Source organism: Festucalex cinctus, chromosome 8 (assembly GCF_051991245.1).
Source record: "Festucalex cinctus isolate MCC-2025b chromosome 8, RoL_Fcin_1.0, whole genome shotgun sequence".
NCBI classification, from domain to species: Eukaryota; Metazoa; Chordata; class Actinopteri; order Syngnathiformes; family Syngnathidae; genus Festucalex; species Festucalex cinctus.
The window spans coordinates 8,465,174-8,488,387 of record NC_135418.1 but is presented as its reverse complement, the minus strand read 5'-3'; the positions used below and the strand labels follow the sequence as shown (position 1 = coordinate 8,488,387).

The window sequence follows — 23,214 nt, the reverse complement described above, 5'->3', positions numbered from 1 at the left end:
TCAAGGGGCTGCCGGTGTACGGAATTACAATGAAACATGACGGAATCTGATGAAATTGGATGAAATCAAACGTTTTCAAGGATGGCGTGAATGATCAAAGCTTTTGTCACATTAAACCCAATTTGCAGAGCGTCACAAAACAAAAATATTTAGTGTTAAAGTGACTTGTGGAGAAAATGTATCTTCACAAAAAGCTTGTTTTCTCATCTTTTCACTCAAATTACCTCTTCAAATGGTTATTACTAACGAATGGAATAAGGTAGAAACATTGTTTTATTTTTTTCTAATGAAAGAATGGAATGTGATCTTTCATTTGGTACCCACATTGTATATGTAGTAAAAGTACACAATATTCTGTTTGCCCTGAAAGATGAGTTAAAATGCTCAAAATCGGCTGGCACTGTTTTTTGTTTTTTTTTGATAATGTATGGCAGTAAAAGAGTTAAATATTGCTTTCAAGAGACTCTGCGGATTGCGTAATACATCTCTTATTTTTGTCATAAAGGTTGGTCAGGAGTAAACTGTTCTAAAGGTGGCTTAAAGGTTGCATCTGAGCATTTTTAGAATTCAAATGACCTATCCTCCAAGCACTTCTGGGTCACTCGCTGGGAAAATTCCTAAATATGGATCTGCTTGTTTTGTTTTTTTTGTCTGTTTTTTTTTCCCTCATTGCAAATGCTTTAAACACATTTTAACATTGTTTCTTTACAGAGATTACTCCTTAAGATGGGAAAGGTTTTTCCGAATTTGTTAGTAAGGACAAACTTTTTGTCTTCACAAACTTAAGTACAGTATGGCAATCACAAACCTTTACACACCTCACAATGAAACAGGTTCCAATAGGAGTTTCCTGTAGCAGTTTGTGGAATTTAACAGCGAGTTATAGATCGGTACTCAAATTCATTCAACTCCCATTGTATACTAAAATACTGTACAGTACTACCTCACTTTCTACTGGTGATATGTTCCAAACTCACCTATCGCAATAGGTGAATTTACATGAAGTAGAGGTTGACTTTTTAAATGTATTATTATTATTATTATTATTTATTTATTTATTGTTTACAAAATGTAGAATACCAAGCTGCAGAGGTGAGAGGATGCGCCCTCCGCGCAGCCCGGCAACACACGAGGATGACGAAACGGCTTATAGCTACGTTTTCAAGTTTCTCTTTTTAATCTTAAATAAGTACGAGAAAACAAGTGATATATGTTGCAAATGAAAACCTGTGAGAATAAATACACAATAACTGAACTGCAGCGAACACTGACACTCTATATAGGCAAAATGTACACATTCAATTGAGAGCCACTTAAAAAAATGGCCACTGTCAGATGTGTTGAGAATTAAAATGTTCTGGTTTTGTTGGATCGACAAACGAGTCTGTTACTACTACTGTAGCCAATTATTGAACCTTTGGAATTAATTTGTAATTGGAATAGAATATATTTTTATCCATAATTGTATATAAGGAGATATGATTTGAAAATAACTTTATTGTCAATAAGAAATAACAGTGAAAATAACAGTATACATCACTGCTTGCATTGACTTCCAAACATTCAACCAATAAGAATTTGCATTGCTAACATTTCTGTAGGAAATAACGGCTATACATACGGTGAGGTAACATTTTTACAAACTTGTGCATTCACGTAACACACCTGGATAATCTCAAGTGAGATTCAAGTTTCCACATCTTGGAACAGAACACTGTACTTTTGTCCATAATTTAAAATGGCAAAAAACAGAAAAACTGTATAACTAAATGAAAGGGACACCATATTCACTTAACTGTCTTAATCTGCATTGAGGCAGAAGTGCAACAAAAGTCAGAGACAATGACTGACAACTTGCCTTAAGCAGGAAAACAATAGCAGGCTTTCAGCACTTCACCATTCAACAATGGCTACTGAAAAAAATAAAGCACTTATTTATATATATCTATATATAGACACTTGATAAGTTCAAGCATTTCTTGTCCAAGTCAAACATGGCTACAGCCTAGATTGTCTTCAATGTCCAAGAAGCCCAGTGCCTGCAGAAAAAAAAAAAAAAAGAAAAAAGAAGAAAAAAATTAATACCTCGATTTGATATATAAAAATTACGACAGTGTATTAGGGTCACGTATAAATATAAACGCCTTGTTTCACCGCTTATGCTGACCCCTGGACGTCTGCATGCTGCGGCACAACTGCACTCAGACCAGCCAACTGTTTATTTTTATGTGCAATAAACTGCTATTTTGTTATCAAAAGCACTTTTTGCAATGCTTTATTGCACGAAAACATTATTTTAAGGTTTGAACTGTCACAAAAGAAAAAATAATAGTGTTCATGTCCAAGTTGTGCTTGAAATGTTTGTTTTTTACAAATGTTTGTTATTACAAAAAGCTCCTTTTCTACGTTTTTTTTTTTTTTTTTCCCCTTCAGGAATTGGAATTTCGACAAAACTTGGCTATATTCTAGCGCTGATAACTAAAGAACGGAAAAAGATAGAAATACATTTTTTTTTTTTCTGATGAACAAAGTCTAACCTTTCTTTTGGTAGGGTCCATGTTTAAATAGAAATAGAAACAATATTTTGTGGGCCTTGCAAAATAAGTCAAAAATCCAGTAGAATGGGTGATATTGAATGAAAATGGCTGGGATTAAATGAGTTAAGAAGAAATCCGTCTCCATCCTGCCTTTTCATTTTATAGTGTCCCATTAACCACCAACAAATCCTTACGTTAGCGCCTGGTGAACAAAAGTCAGCACCACGTCCAGAATATAGCTACACAACGTGAAGTTCTTTCAAGTTTCCAAGTTTTTTTTTCCACAAATCTGCCACTTTATGAAGTTGTAAATTTACCACTTTATAAAGTTGCAAAGTTGCCACTTGGCAAATATACAAGTTGTTTTTCTTGCCACTTTTGCAAGTTTTTTCTCTCTCGGAATTTTACTAAATATACTAATACTCTAATATTTAGGGATGAAACGATAAGGCAATATCGTGATATTGTGATATTAAAACTGCCACAATATCGTTGTCGTCATGTTCGCAATATTTAAAAGGAACACATTTGTTAAAAAAGAAAAAGTCATGTTGATTTCCATTTGTGCAGTTGTAGCACCCTCTAGTGGCTAGTTAAGTAGTGCATTTTTTTTCATTAGGGATGTTTTGGCCTTTTATGTTTAAAATCTATGCTAATTGTCAGATGAAGGGGAACCTAATTTGCTTGTGAAGCTTGTATTAGCATTAAGCGCCTCAATATTGTTATTAGAGATTGTAGGTGGTTTATATGCATTGCTGTAATGTACAAAAGCACAATATTGTGCTTTTTTTTAGTGTGAGCTCTTTTTTTTTTGTTACAATATTGTGATCTTTTTTAAATATCTCACCCCCCCAAAAAAAATAAATAAAAAATATCGTCATAATTATCGTATTGTGATGTTTGGATATCGTTACATCCCGACTAATATTGCAAGGTGTATTCTCTGGAGTTTGTGAACTCACAAATACTGCGAGAATTCATCTTTCATCAAGGTTACTATTACTATTACTACTCATCAAAGTTACTAATACGCCGTGGTAAAAAAGCATCACTGCAGATACATTGACAATAAATAAGTTATATTTAGCAATGGTGTGAAATTGCTTACCTTTAAACCCCTCTTCTGGCATTCCCACTATAAATGAAGAGGTGGGAAGCAGTGTCAGAAAACAGAATTACAACACAGGCGTGATTTCACTTTTTCTATACTAGAGATATATATGTCAGAATTTCAAATAAAAAAATGTAGATTTTCCCCATCAATGTGGACAAGACAATCTCCCATCCACAGGACACCCCACCACTGTTCTACATGTCCTGTACTATTCCAACATACTATACTTCCTTGCAACTTCAGACTTCCTCATACAGTACCACAGTTCCTCTTGGGGTATCCTATCATTGGTTTCCTCTTGAGCCACAAAGACGAGTATTTCCTTCTGAACTTCTCCATCAACACCAAGAAGGCAACAATGAATCTGTGGTATTCGCCCACAGTACATAATTTTAATGCTGCTCGCCCTTTCTGTCCTAACTTCAACTACTATTTCATATCACTTCACTTTATGACACATCAACTTGATTCATCTGTAGTTCCCATAGCTCAGCACATCTCCTATACATTATTCTTAAAAATGGGCACCAAGCAGGAACACAGATGGGATTTTGGAACTTGGGGGGAGGTCAAGCTTATTTAAAAAACAAACAAACAAACAAACAAACAAACAAACGATAATATATACAGTATCTCACAAAAGTGAGTACACCCCAAACATTTCCGCAGATATTTAATTTGAATTTTCATAGGACAACACTGAAAAAAAATGACATTTTGATACAATGAAAAGTAGTCTGTGTAACAGCTTATATAACAGTGAAAATTTACTGTTCCCTCTAAATAACTAAAAAATACAGTCATTAATAGTTAGCAATTTGAGCATAGTTTAATCATGTTTCCTTCCCAGTGTGTTAAATTTGATATTACAGCTCTGTTGAGAAAACTCTTCCTTTCTCAGCTTCCACAAAACGGTTCTCTACCTTTGCCTTTTCAATATTCCTCACCACCAAAGTGACCTTCCACACCACCATACTATGCGGCGTAGCGACACACTCCTTACAGTCACAGATCTTCACATTCATTGTCTTTTTTATGTGCTCCGCTTTTGTAAGTCCCCCAATGACCCTTTTTGCAGGGAAAAAAAAAGTGTTTGCTACAACTATTTGAATCCTCTTGGCAAAGTCTACCACCAACCCTCCCTGTCACTTCTTCATTACTTCATTGCCCTCACCAACATGCCCTTTAAATCCCCTCTCTCTCTCTCTCTCTCTCTCTCTCTCCCTCTCTCTCTCTATCCCTCTCTCCCTCTCCCTCCCTCCCTGGGATGAGCTGAACCACTTTGCTTAGCTCCTTCCACAATGCCTCTTTTGCAGTTCATGTCCTTACCTGCGGGGCGTAATCACTAACAGTAAACATTAACACCCTCGATTTCATGCTTCAGTCTCATCTCCTGTTCTGACACTAACTAACCTCTATTAATAATGTTACTCACCTTGATAGACATCATCCATGGCTGCAAAATCAGCTATTGGCTCGTCAGCCTGAGATAAGACAATAGCGCGAAATGCTTTTAAATGTAGTTTTCTGACAACTTCATGTAGAACACAATCCAAAGGGCCATCGCATCACATAAAAAGGTGACCGAGTGACTTGTGTGCTACTTACTTTTAGAGCGATAATACTCTCTGGGATGACACCTAAACTGCCCAAGGTGGCCGAGTCGTCTGTCAGACTTCTCCCATCAATGGAGAGGTTTTGGTCAAACGGTGCCACAGAGAAGGCATGCATAATCTAAAGTGTTGCAAGAACAGCAAATTAAATCCAGATTACTTGCTACCTTTTATAAATAAGCATGCGTAAATTAGTGATCCCAAAATACGGGACTTTAATCCTCTAGATTTATAAAAATGCAGCTGTCCTTCAAATGCTTTTTTGTTTGTTTACATTAAAGGAACGATTGCGGGTGGCTTTACCTGAATTTTCAGCTCTTTCAGGGTCTGATTTGCAGATACAATGAGGGCTTTTTCGCCTCTTAGTTTCCGGTGCCGAGTGCTTCTCCTGATTCCACTGTATTTAGTTGTGTTGGTTCCCAGGTAAGATCCTTCTATGGCGCTGCTTTCACCGAGTTTAAGCCGCTTTGCACCATCTTCTGACTGGTAAAATAAAAATAATATATCAAACAACTATTTGAAACTACCTATTCATGGATTTCCACCAACACACGCTCTTTTTGGCCATCAATTATACATGGCTTTTCACTATTTGTGAGCTGTCCCAGTCTCTTTCCCTCGCATAGCGGGGTCCACTGTACAGATAATAGAAAAGCTGTCTAGTAATGTTTGTATTGAGGTGACTCATAATAATCAAGGCAGTCAATTCACCAAGGAGCTGTGCTTTGATGTTCATTTGAATAGAGAGAGCAGAGACGTATGGTTCCGGGTTAGGTGGTACTCTGATTGGTTGCGATAACATATACACTAATTTTGATAGTAACTCTATTTTGCAAGTGAAGGGTAGACTGTTGACTCAAGTCGTCTCTGACTCTTGTCTTTTCCTCACCACAGTATCTGAGCCTGTTTTCCGAAGCTGAACCGTGATTGGTCATTACTTGAGCCCTCAACAATTGTCATGTCATTTTCAGGCGAAAGCAAGTGGCAAAATGGCCGCCTCTGAGATAAATAAGAATGGGTGGATTTTGCTCATATTTCCACATACATAATATTAATCAAAATGCTATGTTTAGACTAGTGGGGGTACTAGGGTTGGGATCGGTTAGGTTTTAATTTTAATTAATTTTCATTAGGGATGTTTTGTCCTATGTTTAAAATCTATGCTAATTGTCAGATGAAAGGGAACCTAATTTTCTTGTGAAACGATAAATGTGTGCTTGCATTAGCAAGTAAGTGACTCAATATTATTAGAGATTGTAGGTAGTTTATATGCATTGCACAATATTGTGCTTTTTTTTTTAGTATGAACTCTTTTCTTTTACAATATTGTGACCTTTTTTAAATGTCGCAAACCTCCCCACAATATCGTGATAATTATCGTATCGTGACCTTCATATCGTGATATCGTATTGTGATGTTTGGATATTGTTACATCCTTAGTGCTTAAACGGTTCTAAAATCGGTCTCATTCCGCATATTTGCCAAAGCAAGGTTACTTTAGTTAATGAAAATTAATGAAATAACTAAAACTAAAATTAAAAAAAACAAAAATGCTTTTTAAAAAACGAAAACTGAAACATTTTTACGTTTACAAAATTAACTAAAACAAATTACACCAAAATGTACTTCAATTTAGTTTTTGGTAATTAATTTAATACATGAGCCTTTGGGGTTGATTTTAAGTGTGATTTTAAGTATACAGGTAGTCCTCAACTTAAGAACACAATGGGTTCCGAGAAGTTGTTTGTATGTCGAATTTGTTTGTAAATCGAATCACATTAAATTTTGTTTCAAAATTACATTTCATAAAATTATTTTTTTTAAATAAAATAAAAATGTTAAAAAATTAAACATTAAATTATATACAGTATCTACTTTATATACATTACATAAATTAAAAAAATCATCCACCATCACCATAAAACATCCATCCATCCATCATCCAATATCTGAAACACTTTTCTTCACAACACATTGAATTAAATTATTACACAGTACGATGCAGTAAAAAACAAAATAAATATGCTTACTGTACATAGATGGTGGAGGAGTTATTGAACAGAGTTCATGTGAGGCTGCTGAAGTGGAAGGCATTCTTGTAACGTTCTCAGGAAAGTATGTTTTCCGACTGACCGTGATTCCGTGAACTACACATGAATGTGATTGGCTCATACGACGAGTCAAGATGGCGACCGCCGTGTCAGATTCAAGTGACTTCGAAGCTGACGTGAAATTCTACGTTTTGCTACTATGCCAATTAGGGCTACACGATATTGGAAAATCATGTAATATGCGATATAGTTGCTGAATATAGCGCTACCGATGATATTGCAATATTTAACATGTACCTAAAGAAATGACATTTTTATTTTCTAATTAAAGAATTACAATTTTTCATGCAGCAAAATAAGCAAACTCAATATATTCTTATGTAATTGTAATGACCTCTCAATAATGTTCAACTATTGGATGGCAGTGAACATTTTAGTTAGTGGTTGACTGGTCAAATTCAAATAAAATCATAACATTCCATATGAAACTTGTTGCATGTCTTTGTGATATGCATATTGCGTGGACCAATATCGCGATATTCTTTTTTTTTTTTCGATATATTGTACAGCCCTAATGCCAATAAAGAGGACGACTTAGGGCTGTTTCTCATGAATATCCTCCAGGAGAACCTCTGAAATGTATTCAGTGGGGCGCCAATATCATGTGCATGAACAGAGCGTGTGCCGTGGCTGCTGTGCCGTACATCGCCGGACAGAGAGGTAGTTGAAATGCGCAAATGGCTGCGTGGCGGGGATTGTGGCAGAGGGGCATTACAATACAATACTGTAATGTATGATGTGGCGCGCACTTAAAAATATTAACTTGCGAGCAAAATACAGCGTTTATGGACATCAGTCGAACGTTGTTCCTATCTGCGAATGTTAGTAAGTCGATTGTTCGTAACTTGAGAAATACCTGTATTTTGATATTAACCAGAATAAGGAACGTTTGTGTGTCACACAGAAGTGACGCAACCTAGCGGAAGCCAATAGCACCTTCAGATGACGTCGCTCTTAGGCGACAACTTTGTGTGCAACTCAGTTCTGCCACTATTGCACACATTCACATGACTTGTTTTTGTCCCTCTCTTTTGTCTGTCCAGAGTCCCACCTGATCAATTTAGTAGGACCGCATCCACAAAGGGCATGCTACTTCATATGACTTGACTATAGATTATTGGACATGCTGATCTCTTCTTTTGAAATGATCGCTGATGACCAGTCTTGTCCACTAGAGTTCTTCGCCCGTCATTGACATGGGACGAGACCCATAGTGTATGATGAGCATTTGTGTCAGACCCTATTACAGCAGAGGTGTCTTTTCATCCTGATGGCATTGGCCTTTTGCCAGTGCCCCTTTGTTAGCCATTGGCAACCATCGTTTCCGTGTACCGCAAGGAGGTAAGAGGATGGACTTCCACACGGCAACCATTACTTTAGGTTGTGTGTAAAATCATGACATCCAGGTCAATTCAGTGTCTAAATTGCATTGCTAATCTGGGCTTTGCTTGTAAAATGTAGCACTTTTGTGTGTTTTTTTTTCTCAGCCAGCTGATTAAATGGTTCGGCCCCTATTCATTTTAATACTGTACCAAATCAACTCGTGGGCCGTATTTACGACACCCGTCTTAGAGCTATTTACCTGACTGAAGTCTGGATCACTCTCTCCAGCTACCTTCGGTTGCTCTTCCTTCTCCTCCTCTGCCTCGGAGCAGCTGGCGTTCAGCTCTGGAACTGCTTCTTTAATCAGCTATTCAAAACGCATCATCATTTGGATGTTAAGGTGCATTGGCAAACTCTTATTTGATAAAGCTTGTATTTAGACTCAACCATTTAATGCAAATGTATGACTGTATGAATTTGTCATACCCTTTTTTCTTCAATAATTTTGCGGATGTAAATTGTAGCTTGGGTGTACTCTCTGAGGTCTTTCTGTTGCTGGGAAAGGAATCCTTCTCTGCACTCCCAGCAAAGATCTGAATTCATTATCACAAAAAGACAAGCAATACAACATGCATCAATGATGGTAAAACAAAAGAAATACAGTACACCAATCACAGTGCTGACTCGGGGTTAGGAGTTTGTAGTGATTTTGGGGTACTTTCCGTGCCAAAAATTGCATGGGAAGTCAATGTAAGCAAAATCTAATGAAAGTTATGCAAAGGATAAAAGGACTGTATTAGTAAAATATAAACATATCCAAACCCTAATTTATGGGGAAGGGTACTCTTCTTGATACAACAGCTCCTCAACATATGCATTGGCAGTAGGCATGTTTCTGGCATCAACTAGCACCCTACTCTTTACAGTGAGTAGTGAGTAAATGGTGAATGGACTGCTTTTTATATAACGCTTTTAACTACACCATATGGTGCCCTAAGTGTTTTACAAATTAAACCTCACATTCACCCATTTATACACGCACTCATACAGCAGTGGTCGGCTGCTGCTATGCAAGGCGCTGCCAGGTCCACTGGGAGCAAATCTTGGTTCGATGTTTTGCTCAAGGACACTTCGACATGGTCACTAGGGTTGAGGATCGAACCCACAACCTCACGGACGGGAGACGACCACCTTACCACTGAGCTCAGTTTCAATAGATGATCACCAAATGCCACCTTTATGTACAAAATCCTGTTACAACAGGCACATTATTCTGTGCCTCGCCCGCCTTGGCATCCGCTCGGCAGGCTCGCAGCTTCCCATACGGCCGTCCTTCCACGGAGACAGCCAACTCGCAGAAGCTGCTCGGCAGCAAGGCAGGCCCCGCTCGGCCGGCGGTGGACCTTCACGAGAGAAAGAACGGAGGTCCTCGCTCGGCCGGCGGTGGACCGAGCTTTGCATGCATAGACCAGCCAGAACCCGCTCTTTCTCGCAAAGGTCCCCCGCCCGTGCTGCGGGGCCTGCCTCGCTGCCGAGTTGACTGTCTATTAGTGTAGTAGTCCCACACCTAGTTTTGTCCACTTAGTGCCATTCGAAAACAAAACAAAAAAAATAAGTCAAAAGTATGAAATTAAGAAGAGACACATGGTGTGCATGGATGGTGAATTTTTAACTGCTAGGCAGATAACATTCACGACTTCACCGCGGGTTACTAGACTGACTGAGCCGAATCGAGCACGCAAAGGACAAGCACTCCATGGCTTCTACAGTTTAATCATCATCATCATCATCATCATCATCATCATGTTAATCGTGCAACCTCCTTCAATATCATATAAAATATTTTATTTCAAGTGTTCTACTGTATTGCACTGTGTGCATTATCAGAGAAACTGACATTAGTCCCGGGTTCCGATCAATACTCGACGCACACCTTTTCCTGAAAATGTTGGAGTAGGCAGTAAAATTAAACTTTTCAGGCATGCACAAAAAACCCTACCATATGTGTTGTTTAAAGAGATACTTTACTTATTTAGCCATTTTTGGCAGTCAAATATTAATATTTTGCCTAAAATAAATTTGATATTTTCATTATTTTTCATGTACAATTAGCAATTGTTTTTAATGAATAAATCAAGAAATTATGTTGAAATTTTAGAAAAATTTATTTACAGTAGAAATCTTTAGGGATCTATTTACTTGCGTTTTCATTTTTATTTTTATTATTTTAATTTAGTTTAACACATGATAATGACCCTGGAAGCTCTGCAATTTTTGTTATTTTTTAAACAAATCTGTCAATATAGTTTAAAATAAAAATATTAGTTATTTTCTATTTTACTGCAAATGAATATTGGCTTGAAATATCGGTTATCGGCCTCCTTGACTACTAATAATCTGTATCGGCATCGGCCTTGAAAAAAACATTATCGGTCTATCACTAGGGTCGATTAATCAGGTGTCAGGCCTAGGGGTTAGGTATTTTTGTTCATATTAATGACTCTCACTCCTACCCTGATTGCTGTTGATGATACTCAGTTGTTTTAAGATGTTTGTTGATATCCTTAGCAGTCAAATATCCCAATATATTTTCCCACATAAAAAAAAATTGATAGGTTCAAACAAAAAGTGCTAACTTCTAGGCCGTGTATCAGATTCAGAGAGCAAAACCTGGAAATATATAAAATCACAATGTTTTCATTAACTCATTTGCTCCCAATAACGTGTAAATACATTTTTTTATGTTCTAAGTGTCCCAAATACGTATTTATATGTTTTTTTGTTGTTGTTTTATGCGAGAGCATACAGAAGGTTTTGATGCAGCCTCTCAACTGCAAAGAACGGTTGCAGAAATGGTGGTTATTACACAAATGGCCGGCAGGTGGCTGCAGAGCAAAGGAGATCAACCAGAGCCATGTAGAAAAAAAGCTGAATTACTTATGATTTTAAATAGATTTGTGAAAACTGATTAAACTTATCTCTCTTCTATTGCTAATTGCTGCAAAACGGAAACAGATAGAAACATACTTTTTTTTTTCCTGATGAAAGAAGAGACTTTAATCTTTCTTTTGATAGGTTCCATGTTTTATAGCAATAGAACACAATATTCTGTGGGCCTTGCAAAATCAGTCAAAATCCAGTAAAACAGCCAGGAGCGAACGGGAGTGCTTCTGTGAAAATGGCTGGGAGTGAATGAGTTAATTTCCATTACAGTTTCAATAACTTTAGGGGGAAATATACATTCCAAATACATTAGAGCACACTTGCAATCACTATGCTGCTACTATGCTTGCAAATACTATGCTGCTGTTACAGTCAAGTGTACGTGTCTTATTATTATTATTATTATTATTATTTATAATGTACAGAGCTTGTTCCTACATCATGCTACAGTAGGTGCATGAGAAGTTCCATGAAACAAAAGTACAACAAAAATTGTGTTTCAAGACCTGTTTATCAGATGAAACACTTTCCTAGTTCTGTACTCTTACCAGGCTGAGTGGTGTATTTAGCGGTGGGACCCATGGGTGTGATTTGCTTGAAGCAGTGGATGGAGATGGGCTGGTCCACAATGAAGAGTTTGCTGATTACCTCCCATTCACTGGGCCAGAGCAGAGCAATGCTGTGCAGAATAAACCAAACATTATGAGCCCACATTCGGGTTATTCGTGACAATTTTATAAGCATTAAAAAGACAATGTGTATTATTTAGTGCCATCTAGTGGTGAACTAATAAAATGAGATTATTTTGAAATGTGCACCAAGGTGCCTCTGACCACATTTGGCAAGCCAACCACCAATTACGATCAATTATTATTTTGCGTGAGCAGGAGCTAGCGTGAGCGGCAAGGAAGAGTGGCTAGTAAAAACACACCGGAGCGGCTAACGAGCAGCGAGAAGGGAGACGCTAAGAAAAGGTAGCAACAGCAAAGCAGAGGGAGACAAGCAGCAGGAGCCCGAATCACAGGACTCAGAGATGACCAGCTGGCCCCAGTTGTGAAAGGTAAGCGCCGTCGACCCATTGGGTCCGACTCTAGCTGCACGCACCACCAGAGGCTGACTACGTTCGCCAAGTTCTTCTCCCTCGGGTGCCCATAGCAGAAAGTTGGCAGTGAAACTTGTCAGCACATAAGGTGTTGGCGCAACTTATGTAACACTAGTAGTGATTACTACGATAATAATTATTTAAAAAAAAAAAATGTACGCTGTGATACGAATGTACGCTGTGATGTGATAACATTTTTTGCATACAGTATTATTGAAATTAAGTTTTTTTTTAAAATGACGTAGTTCACCACTAGATGGTGCTAAATAACACACATACACTCTTAAAAACGCCCGAGTTAAGAATAACCCAAATTGGGTAAAAAATGGACCGACCCAACTTTCTGAGTTATTAAATTAAATTAATAAAATTATTAAAGTAATATTTACAAATTATTTCACAAAGCAACCTATTTTTTGTTGCTTGATGTGATGGTTATCCATTTGGCCAAAGTTTTTTGAGTAAATTGAATTCCATTCCGAACTGAATTTGGTCAAAAATGAATTCACCCAACTTTTTGAGATATTTAATCGAAAACGGGTCAAATTAAATAGTAACCCACAAAGCAAATCAATTTGTTTTTTTGTGGGTTATTTATTTGACCCAACTTTTTGGGTAAATTGAATAACCCAATTGGATTGGGTGAAAAATGAACCGACCCAACTTTTTGAGTTATTTAGCCCAGTAAGTTGGGCAAAATTCTTCTATGTCCAGGGTTATCCTTACCCCACCCCAGTGTCCAGAGGACAGCCAAAAGACGTGTTTTACGTATCAACAACCCAATGGCCTACAACTAGCCACCTTTGTTTTACAAATGTGACCATTACCTGCCAGATTAGCGGTTTCTAGGCACACCCTGCTAAACCAATACCTCTTTACAAGTGAATAGAATATTCAATGAGGGCCTTGCCACCACATAATTGATGAGCAACAGCTACAGCACCACATAATCCAATCACATGCAGAAAAGAGAAGGTGTAGCAGTGCCACTTAAACTCAGATAACTTCCACAATTCTTGATCAAAGCTGCACTAAAACGTCAAACTTCTGAAAATAAAATACAATAACTTGAACAACAGCTGAATAAACTTAATTCAGCTGTCAAAAATATTTATTTTTCTTTGTGTCTATATTAAATTGCAGCAATTTCTAAGTGAAAATTTGGTTGAATCTTGTGCGTGCACAAGCAATAAATCTCAGCAAAAAATACAAAACACATTTATTGACCTTTTACTAAAAACAGAGGCTAAAACAACTTTCCAAAGTAGAAATATTACTAATTGTAGCCTGTTGAACACACTGTGGTGTCATAAAAATATTGTTACCTAGTTCTAAAGATATCCATCACAACACACTGTCATTCTTTCACAACATACTGGTTTGGGAAGCTAAAAGATTACTTCACTTTCCCAGTCGATGCATACACGTAATTTCCACATTTACAGAACAATGGTGGAAAAAAATAGCTCCGCCACTTTGTCCTAGCTCTTTACAAGTGAGGGCTTTTTCAGCAAATAATTGATGATCACAGCTGCAACACCACATGGTCTGGTGAACACAAAATATGAATAAAATATAAATATTGTGCTAAATTCATTCATCATCATCCGTATTCTGTTTAGCCACGCTGCTGTCAGCATGTTGTGGTGGGAGCGGGGTAAGTGGAGCGCAACTGCTCCTCCGTTTACTACACGCAATCGACGACGCGTTCCAAAATTAGAAACAGCGTGGCGGAACCTCCGTTGAATGAGCTGCCCTTGATGCTCGCATATATCTTGCATCGAATAAGGCAACAAATATGCAACGTAGAAATGCAGTACGTCAGGAATTTCACGTTTTCCGCTATTTCCGGGTGTCGTACGCGTACATCCCTCGTAATTTTTGTCCAATGGGAGCACGGATCGTCACGTGGATCGACGTAATTACGCAATATAGGCCACTTGCAAAAAGCACAGTGTGAATATGAACCGCACCAAACTAAAAAAAAAAATAAAGTCCGTTTTTGGTCCGGACCAAACAAGCGGACTAAAGGACTTTTCTGGTCTGAATACACCCTAACAGGGAAGCACTGATTTGGACCATTTCAACCGTTGGAAAGTTGATGTTTTTTGTTTAATCTATTTTAAACATGCATAGCGTGTCATTACTGACTGTCCTCTGCCGGGACACTACAGTCAAGCTTATTTAAGTGCTTAATATTTGGCTGAATGTGTGCACTTTACTGGGAGTTGGAGGATCGAGGCCACAACACCGAGACACAATCAAGAGACGGGTAGGACCTTTCTTCACTGAAGGGGTCAATTAGGGCTAGAAGCAGGTTCTTAAATGACAGTCACTCCATTAGTTTCGTGACACGTACATCAGCTGGCATGCTTCGCGATGCTTCCGTCTGTTCCTTTGGATTCAGGATATTGACGAATGTGTTGAAGAAATTTTCCATTATAGCCGCTTTTACATCCCATGGGTCAAGGTGGAAATCACCCAGGGGTCCGAAGCGAAAGCAGTCCAGCAGCTGAGCTTCGGACAGGACAAGTGTTTACATGTGTTTCTTTCAGAGAGGAGGCTTTTTGCATATAAAAATGTGTTTTTTTTTTTGTTTTTGTTTTTTCAAAAACTAAAAATTTATATTTGGTCTTCTAAGTTATATTTCCCCTCGGTTTTTGTCCCATGTGCTCACTCAAAATGTTTTTCCTCGTATAACAAGTCAAAGCCATATGTTATTGAAACTCACTGTCGTGAATCTCCATTGATCAGGGAGTCGTAGGTGAAAATGAAGCCTCCATGTGGACATATCAGGAAGCTGTTGCCAACACTGGACACTGGGGAAGACTTGGTGGGTCTCCTGTATGTGAGAGTGAGAGTGAGTGAGTGAGTGAGTGAGTGAGTGAGTGAGTGAGTGAGTGAGTGAGAGAGAGAGAGAGAGAGAGAGAGAGAGAGAGAGAGAGAGAGAGAGAGAGAGAGAGAGAGAGAGAGAGAGAGAGAGAGAGAGAGAGAGAGAGAGAGAGAGAGAGAGAGAGAGAGAGAGAGAGAGAGAGAAAGAAAGAAAGAAAGAAAGAAAGAAAGAAAGAAAGAAAGAAAGAAAGAAAGAAAGAAAGAAAGAGAAAGAAAAAGCGAGAAATTAATGGAATGAAGAAATGAAGGACTGATTTAGATTAGTGAATGTCAGGCGATTAAAAAAAAAAAAATCTAATTACAGGATTTGTCATTAATCTAATTCATCGATTTTAATCTCATATCTGCTAAAGGTACCCAAATAAAGAATTTAAATTGATAGGACATTACGGAAAATTCACAAGGTACAAATCACTAGGTTCTTGTTAATAGTCGCGTCTTTGTTCGTATTATAAATAAACTTGCCATTCAAAGGTCCAAGTAAGATTGCCTCATCTGTTGTCATCCTGCTTTTCACTAGTGGCACAGGTCAATTTAAAATGTTATGTATTGTGTCTGCACTTCACCCATACACAGACTTGTACATGCAATATTTTGCAGATTCAAGCGCATTTTTTTTTTATCTGTATGCTCATGTAAATATTCTTTTTATCACAAAGTACAGACAAGCAATATATATTCAGAAAACAAACAAGTCCAAGGTCCATTTTAGTTCTCAATGTAAACCGGCTTAATCCAGAAACATGCATTGCATACAGTCAATGCGTATGTAGAGGAACTGTTGTATCAAAAAGAGTGCCCTTAGCCATAAATTAGAGTTAGGATTTGTTTATATTTTACTATTACAATCCCTTTCTTCTTTGCGTAACGTTTATTGGATTTGGCTTACTCACTGACTTCCCATGCAATTTTTGGAGCAGGAAGTAGCCCAAAACCACAGCAAATTATAGACACCCCAACCACGCTACTACACATCATGGTGAATTGCAAATGCACCAAAAAGACTTCGAGTTTGACTACGGAGGCCACTGCTGCTTAGATGTGAAAATTAATATAAAGTATCAGCGCTAGAGAACACTACTGGGTGTTTTAAAAGATAACCTATAACGAGAAGTAGACTGTACTCAGGTACATAAATGAACTTAAGTAACTGTGTGAAGCAATCATACATATTAGAGTGGCTTCATCATGTTTTTTGTTTCTTGTACTTGAGCGACATATTGCAATATCTGTACTGAGTATAATATAGTTATCATAAAAAAATAAAATAAAATGTTTTCATTGTGAGTAAATCCTTAAGCGGCTACATGTATTTTAACCTGAACCTTTATATTCAATTCTTTTTTTAAATCAATTTGTTGCTAAATTTCCGGATTTTTACAATCATGTATGCTTTGCAAACAGACAATGAATCAGGCACCTTTGTTTTTACAATGAGTTACTTTACTCATCACTCACAGTACTCCAATAGTTGTGGGAATGCATTCAGTTCTTAGCATTCAGCTATTAGCATTCAGCTTTCAGCATTCCCATGCAATTTCTCCAGAAATTGCACTTAGTCTCATTGTGAAAGTACTTTATTTATTTTATTTTTTTATTTTTATTTTTTTTTACTACTACACTTTTAACTTCTACTTGAGTATAATTTTCCAATCTAACATTACTTGAATATAAATATTGGCTACTCTGCCTTTAACATGTAAGTTTATCAGTGTCACTGAGCGGTCACTGTGTCACCAAGCCACTTTAACAAAAGTAACTGGGTCAAATGTTATCTTCTTTTTTTGTATTAAATGAGCATAATCTAATTACTAATTATTGTGATTTTAGCTTTTTTGGAGACTCTCTGGCATCTTAGAATACTAATTACACATAATGAACCAACATTAGGTCTCATACCAACATTTGTAGCCTTAGGTAGGCAAGGTGAATTCAGATATACCAATTTTGGGTTCTTTTTTTTGCTACTAAAAAAAAGCATACCTGATAAATTTTCTCCACTCATCCACAAAAAACAAAGGGACAACGTAAAGTATGTCTGTGTCCTGGAAAAATAAAACAAAAAGGATTTCTTAATCAAGTCCAGTATACCGACAGCAGTGTTTGATAGTTTTACTACCTGAGGCCACTTGGCGAGGGTTGGCCGGTTCTTCTCATGGAAGAGGTTGAGTAGCTGGTTCTTCTGCTCCAGAGCCATCATTTTACTCACTGCCTCATTGTCCTTTTCCTCCTGTTCCAGTGTCTGGACACACAAGGATGAAATGATTGGCTTCTGTTTCACTCCTTCATGACAGATTTAATACATACTACTATGAACAATGTAAGGATCAGTTTAGAAATGGAGATGCAACAAGAGCTATCATTTTGCTCTTATAGTGGAAACTTTCAAAGTGATGGCAAATTAAGTGGAAAACATTCCAGTTAATGCCTCTTCAATACATACGATAAATAATTATATGCTCAAGAAGGAACCTTAATGAAAAATGATGGACGGCTTTTCTTTTTTAAAGTTACATAAAGTAAGGGATCAGAAAAAAGCTGTGCCTACTTACCAGACACTGCGGACAGGGACTTTGGTCTTGGGTAAATTCAAGGGCTTTGGGGAAGTATGCTCTTAGCTTGGTCCAAACTTCAGATGATACCAGCTTACGTTCAGTGTCCAGAATACTCAGACCTCCTGATGCAGCAAAAACCATTGCCATTTACTTGTAGCAACCCATGTCACAAAAACATAAACGGAGAATTTGTACATGTGTAGTTTTTACATTCTACCCGTGAACATACCATGACTGCAGACAATGTCCTCATTGAACATCTTCATCTCCTCCTCGTTGCCCTCTGAGACCTCAGGGCTGCAATCTATAAGCCACCAATTAATTCAGTTTAATACTCATAGGCTGAATTCAATTCAATAATGCTGCAGACTCAGAGCTCCGAGTCCAGACTAACATTTTTCTACCAGGAGCACAGTAGTCCCTAACTTAAAATTGGAAGAGTTCCGGAAGAAAATTTAGGGGCTAACACGGCAAATTCACTTGCAAAAAATAATTCACATTTTGCTGAATTCTCACTGTATTGCTGATAAATACTTGCAGAAATTATCATGTTTTAAATTCACATTTATTTTATTGTGGGCGTTTTAGAAAAACGTAAACCCTAAATATTTATTCATATTAATAACTAAAAATGTAATGTTAATGTTTAGACCAGCAATGGAAGTATAACCAGCGAATTTCACTCACACTCTGTGCATGTTTGTGGGTACTGACAAGATTTGCAGTTTTTGAATTATATTAGCTTATATGTGACCTGCTCCAGCAAAAGGGTGCACACTTAGACATTTAATTTAATTTAGCACACAAGGCCAACCTAACCCTAACCCATATTTAGTTCTCACGAATGAGTGGCAAATTTAAATGTTCACAATTTTACGGTGTCATTGCAACGTTCACCGGCCCATGATGAAAAAACAACATGGGCTTTGTTCACTCATAAGTAGAGATGGGTACCTTTTGCATTTGAAATGGTTATGTTCCAATTCTCAGGACTGTGGAATCGATACTGGTACTTTTGTTGTGTGGGTTATTTATTTTATTTATTTATTTTGTGGTAATAAATGGTAACGTATACAATAAAATAATAATAATAAAAAAAGGACATCCACTTAAACGGTTATTTTTCATCAAATAAAATTTGGCAAATAAAACATGAAATTAAAACAAATGAGCCAAGGGAGGGAATAAAAAAAAAAAATTTAAGGTATACAACATTTTACAATGAATAAAGTATAAATGGCAAGTGGCATGTGCCAAAAAAAAATAATCAAAATTGAGATATTGATATATTTGAATTCTGCACTTAATTGCCTTTAAAGGGATAGTTCGGATTTTTGGACATGAATCTCTATTTCATCTCACCTCCAATGTGTGCGATCATCACTGACTTACCCCTGACAGCGTTCTGTGACACGAGTTCTGGTCCGGTGTTGGACGAGAGGAAAATAGTACAGCAAGCTGGCTGGGGTCACGGAAATAAAGCGTTTTTCTTCTAAAAACAATGTGTATTCAAAAGAGTGATACATTTGCATCACAATACTCCTTCCTTTCTGAGAAAAGTCAGACGCCATTACCGCTGGGCACTACTTTTCTGTTCCTTTGTATCACTGCGCGGCGCCCCACATGCAGCTGATAGACGCGCGCTAATCTACAAGTTGTTTGTCTGTCCTTTCGAAGGTGGAAGGCGCGCGGATCAGCTGTCTGCAGCGCGTCGATTAGCTGTCTATAGGGCGATGCGCAGTAATACGAACGAACAGAAAAGTAGTGCCCGGCGGTTATGACGTCTGTCTTTTTTCAGAAAGGAGTTTAGTGTGCAAAATATGTCACTCTTTTGAACACAAATTGTTTTTAGAAGAAAAACACTTTAAGTAACCCCAGCCAACTTGCTAGACTATTTTCCTCTCGTCCAACACCGGACCAGAACTCGTGTCACAGAACGCTGTCAGGGGTAAGTCAGTGATGATCGCACACATTGGAGGTGAGATGAAATAGAGATTCATGTCAAAAAATCCGAACTATCCCTTTAAAGGCAATTAAGTGCAGAATTCAAATATATCAATATCTCAATTTTGATTATTTTTTTTTGGCACATGCCACTTGCCATTTATACTTTATTCATTGTAAAATGTTGTATACCTTTAATTTTTTTTTTTTTATTCCCTCCCTTGGCTCATTTGTTTTAATTTCATGTTTTATTTGCCAAATTTTATTTGATGAAAAATAACCGTTTAAGTGGATGTCCTTTTTTTATTATTATTATTTTATTGTATACGTTACCATTTATTACCACAAAATAAATAAATAAAATAAATAACCCACACAACAAAAGTACCAGTATCGATTCCACAGTCCTGAGAATTGGAACATAACCATTTCAAATGCAAAAGGTACCCATCTCTACTTATGAGTGAACAAAGCCCATGTTGTTTTTTCATCATGGGCCGGTGAACGTTGCAATGACACCGTAAAATTGTGAACATTTAAATTTGCCACTCATTCGTGAGAACTAAATATGGGTTAGGGTTAGGTTGGCCTTGTGTGCTAAATTAAATTAAATGTCTAAGTGTGCACCCTTTTGCTGGAGCAGGTCACATATAAGCTAATATAATTCAAAAACTGCAAATCTTGTCAGTACCCACAAACATGCACAGAGTGTGAGTGAAATTCGCTGGTTATACTTCCATTGCTGGTCTAAACATTAACATTACAGCGCGTCGATTAGCTGTCTATAGGGCGATGCGCAGTAATACGAACGAACAGAAAAGTAGTGCCCGGCGGTTATGACGTCTGTCTTTTTTCAGAAAGGAGTTTAGTGTGCAAAATATGTCACTCTTTTGAACACAAATTGTTTTTAGAAGAAAAACACTTTAAGTAACCCCAGCCAACTTGCTAGACTATTTTCCTCTCGTCCAACACCGGACCAGAACTCGTGTCACAGAACGCTGTCAGGGGTAAGTCAGTTCTGATCGCACACACTGGCGGTGAGGATGAAATAGAGATTCATGTCAAAAAATCCAAACTGTCCCTTTAAAATATATAATACATGGTTGTACCTCAAAAATTGACAAAGTTACAGCAGTTTTAATGTTGGACGGTAGAAATCCCTAGTTTTGAGAAAATGGGGTTTAAAGTTTTGGTACTTGCATCTTTCAAATGTCCATAGCATTTTCAGGAACTGTTAAAATATCAGTGGAAAGTCAGTTCCAACAGCAGGCAAGGCCATCGCCCGAGATTTTAACCCTTTAAATGTTTTGGAAGTTTCCCCTCACAAGAGATGAAATCAGCCTCAACTTTGAAGATCACAGTCAGCTTACAATTCATCTTCTGAGGCATCAGTCAAAGTTTGGTTATATTATTGTTACTCCTTGTGGTATTTTCTTGCGTAAATGAGGTCATATCACCACACATTATCCACACAACATTTATTTAAATAATTTGTGAATTATGTTTGAGGCTAGGAAATTCGGGTTGTTTATAATAAAAAAAATAAATAACAGTTGCGCAAGAAGTGGCGCTAGCTAGCAGCTCAGCTAAAAACACACCCCCTAGGCGGTGGGCCGAGGCCACGTATCTGCTTTAGTTTTTTAGATCAATGATCCCTGGTGAGGGAAGACCTGGATCGTTCATGTTTTGAAGTTTATTTTTCTCGGAATCAGATTTTGTTTGTTGGCACTCGTAATTATTATTAAAATATGATCCTTTGTGGTTGCTCAGGAAAATGGAAAAAAAAAAAAAAAACTACCATGGAAAATTGTTGGTCATAAATAATTGTCCAATTTAATTACACACCCTAAGGTTTTTATTTTAACAATCTTAGTAGCATATAAATGAAGCAACTATAAATAATATTAAATGAACAACAACCTGAGTTAGTCATCTTCAAATGACCTATTGGCACAAGTTTGTACATGGCCGCTCATTCAGCTTGCAGGTGCATCGCCCCTTAACTTAGATTGTTTTCTTCCAAGAGCAGTGCACCAGCTCAAGTATTGCTGTTGGAGCTGGGGGAGAGTGATCATCCTGGCCATTCATTCCAAATCGCAGCAGAACTGGCCTGGACTGCAAACACTGCGGCAGTGGTGAAGAAGGCCCAGCAGTGGCTCCACTTCCCGAGGCTTCTCACGACCTCAAAACCCCTTCTACCACTCCTGCGTAGAGAGTCTTCTGACCTACAGCTACGACATCACAGTGTGGTACCTGTACTGAGGCAGAGAGGAAGGGTTGTAGAGAGTATAAAAGGACAGCAGAGAAGATCATCGGCTGCTCTCCTGAACATCTACCACTTCCGCTGCCTCAGTAGAGCTCAGAACATTATTAAGGACTCTTTTCACCCAGGTCACCATCTCTTTGACCTGTTACCCTCGAGCAGGGGTTACAAGACACTAAAATCCAGAACAAACAGATTCAAAAACAGTTTTAATCCAAGAGCAGTTGCAGGACTCAACTCATACTCATCCTCACCATTTAAATGACTATTTTTTATTGTGCACTTTACACTACTGGGAACTTTATTGTCACAATGCGCATGTTTAATCTTCCCTTTTAATTTTTATTTATTCCATATTGTATCCATCCATCCATTTTCTTGGCCGCTTATTCCTCACAAGGGTCGCGAGGGGTGCTGGCGCCTATCTCAGCTGGCTCTGGGCAGTAGGCGGGGGACACCCTGGACTGGTTGCCAGCCAATCGCAGGGCACACAGAGATGAACAACCTTCCACACTCACAAGCACACCTAGGGACAATTCGGAGCACCCAATTAACCTGCCATGCATGTCTTTGGAATGTGGGAGGAGACCGGAGTACTCGGAGAAGCCCCACGTGGGCACGGAGAGAACATGCAAACTCCACCCAGGAAGGCCGGAGCCTGGACTTCCATATTGTATGTTGATCTTTATTTAAATTTTGCATGAGGGAGCAACAAAATCTTGTTTGTATCTTAATGTTGCAATGACAAAAAAAAAGGCTATTCTATCTTATTTTATCCATCTTCGCAGGGGCAGGAGCAGGCTCAGATTCAAGGCTG

At 37.9% G+C, this 23,214-nt stretch overlaps 1 protein-coding gene across 3 annotated transcripts in view; it reads right to left on the bottom strand.

Moving 5' to 3' along the window:
* Positions 1-1,477: 1,477 nt before the first annotated feature.
* Positions 1,478-23,214, bottom strand: part of usp48 (ubiquitin specific peptidase 48) — a 48,344-nt gene continuing 26,607 nt past the window's right edge. For all 3 annotated transcript variants that reach the window (XM_077529489.1, XM_077529491.1, XM_077529490.1), the window contains 13 exons: positions 18,420-18,494; positions 18,188-18,312; positions 17,755-17,877; positions 17,619-17,680; positions 15,475-15,585; positions 12,190-12,320; positions 9,185-9,291; positions 8,958-9,065; positions 5,568-5,747; positions 5,260-5,385; positions 5,087-5,135; positions 3,646-3,672; positions 1,478-2,039 (listed from right to left, as the gene is read on the bottom strand). In XM_077529489.1, the coding sequence (XP_077385615.1) occupies positions 2,017-2,039; positions 3,646-3,672; positions 5,087-5,135; positions 5,260-5,385; positions 5,568-5,747; positions 8,958-9,065; positions 9,185-9,291; positions 12,190-12,320; positions 15,475-15,585; positions 17,619-17,680; positions 17,755-17,877; positions 18,188-18,312; positions 18,420-18,494 (1,247 nt within the window). In that variant the 3' untranslated portion in view covers positions 1,478-2,016. The remainder of the gene's footprint in view (positions 2,040-3,645; positions 3,673-5,086; positions 5,136-5,259; positions 5,386-5,567; positions 5,748-8,957; positions 9,066-9,184; positions 9,292-12,189; positions 12,321-15,474; positions 15,586-17,618; positions 17,681-17,754; positions 17,878-18,187; positions 18,313-18,419; positions 18,495-23,214) is intronic.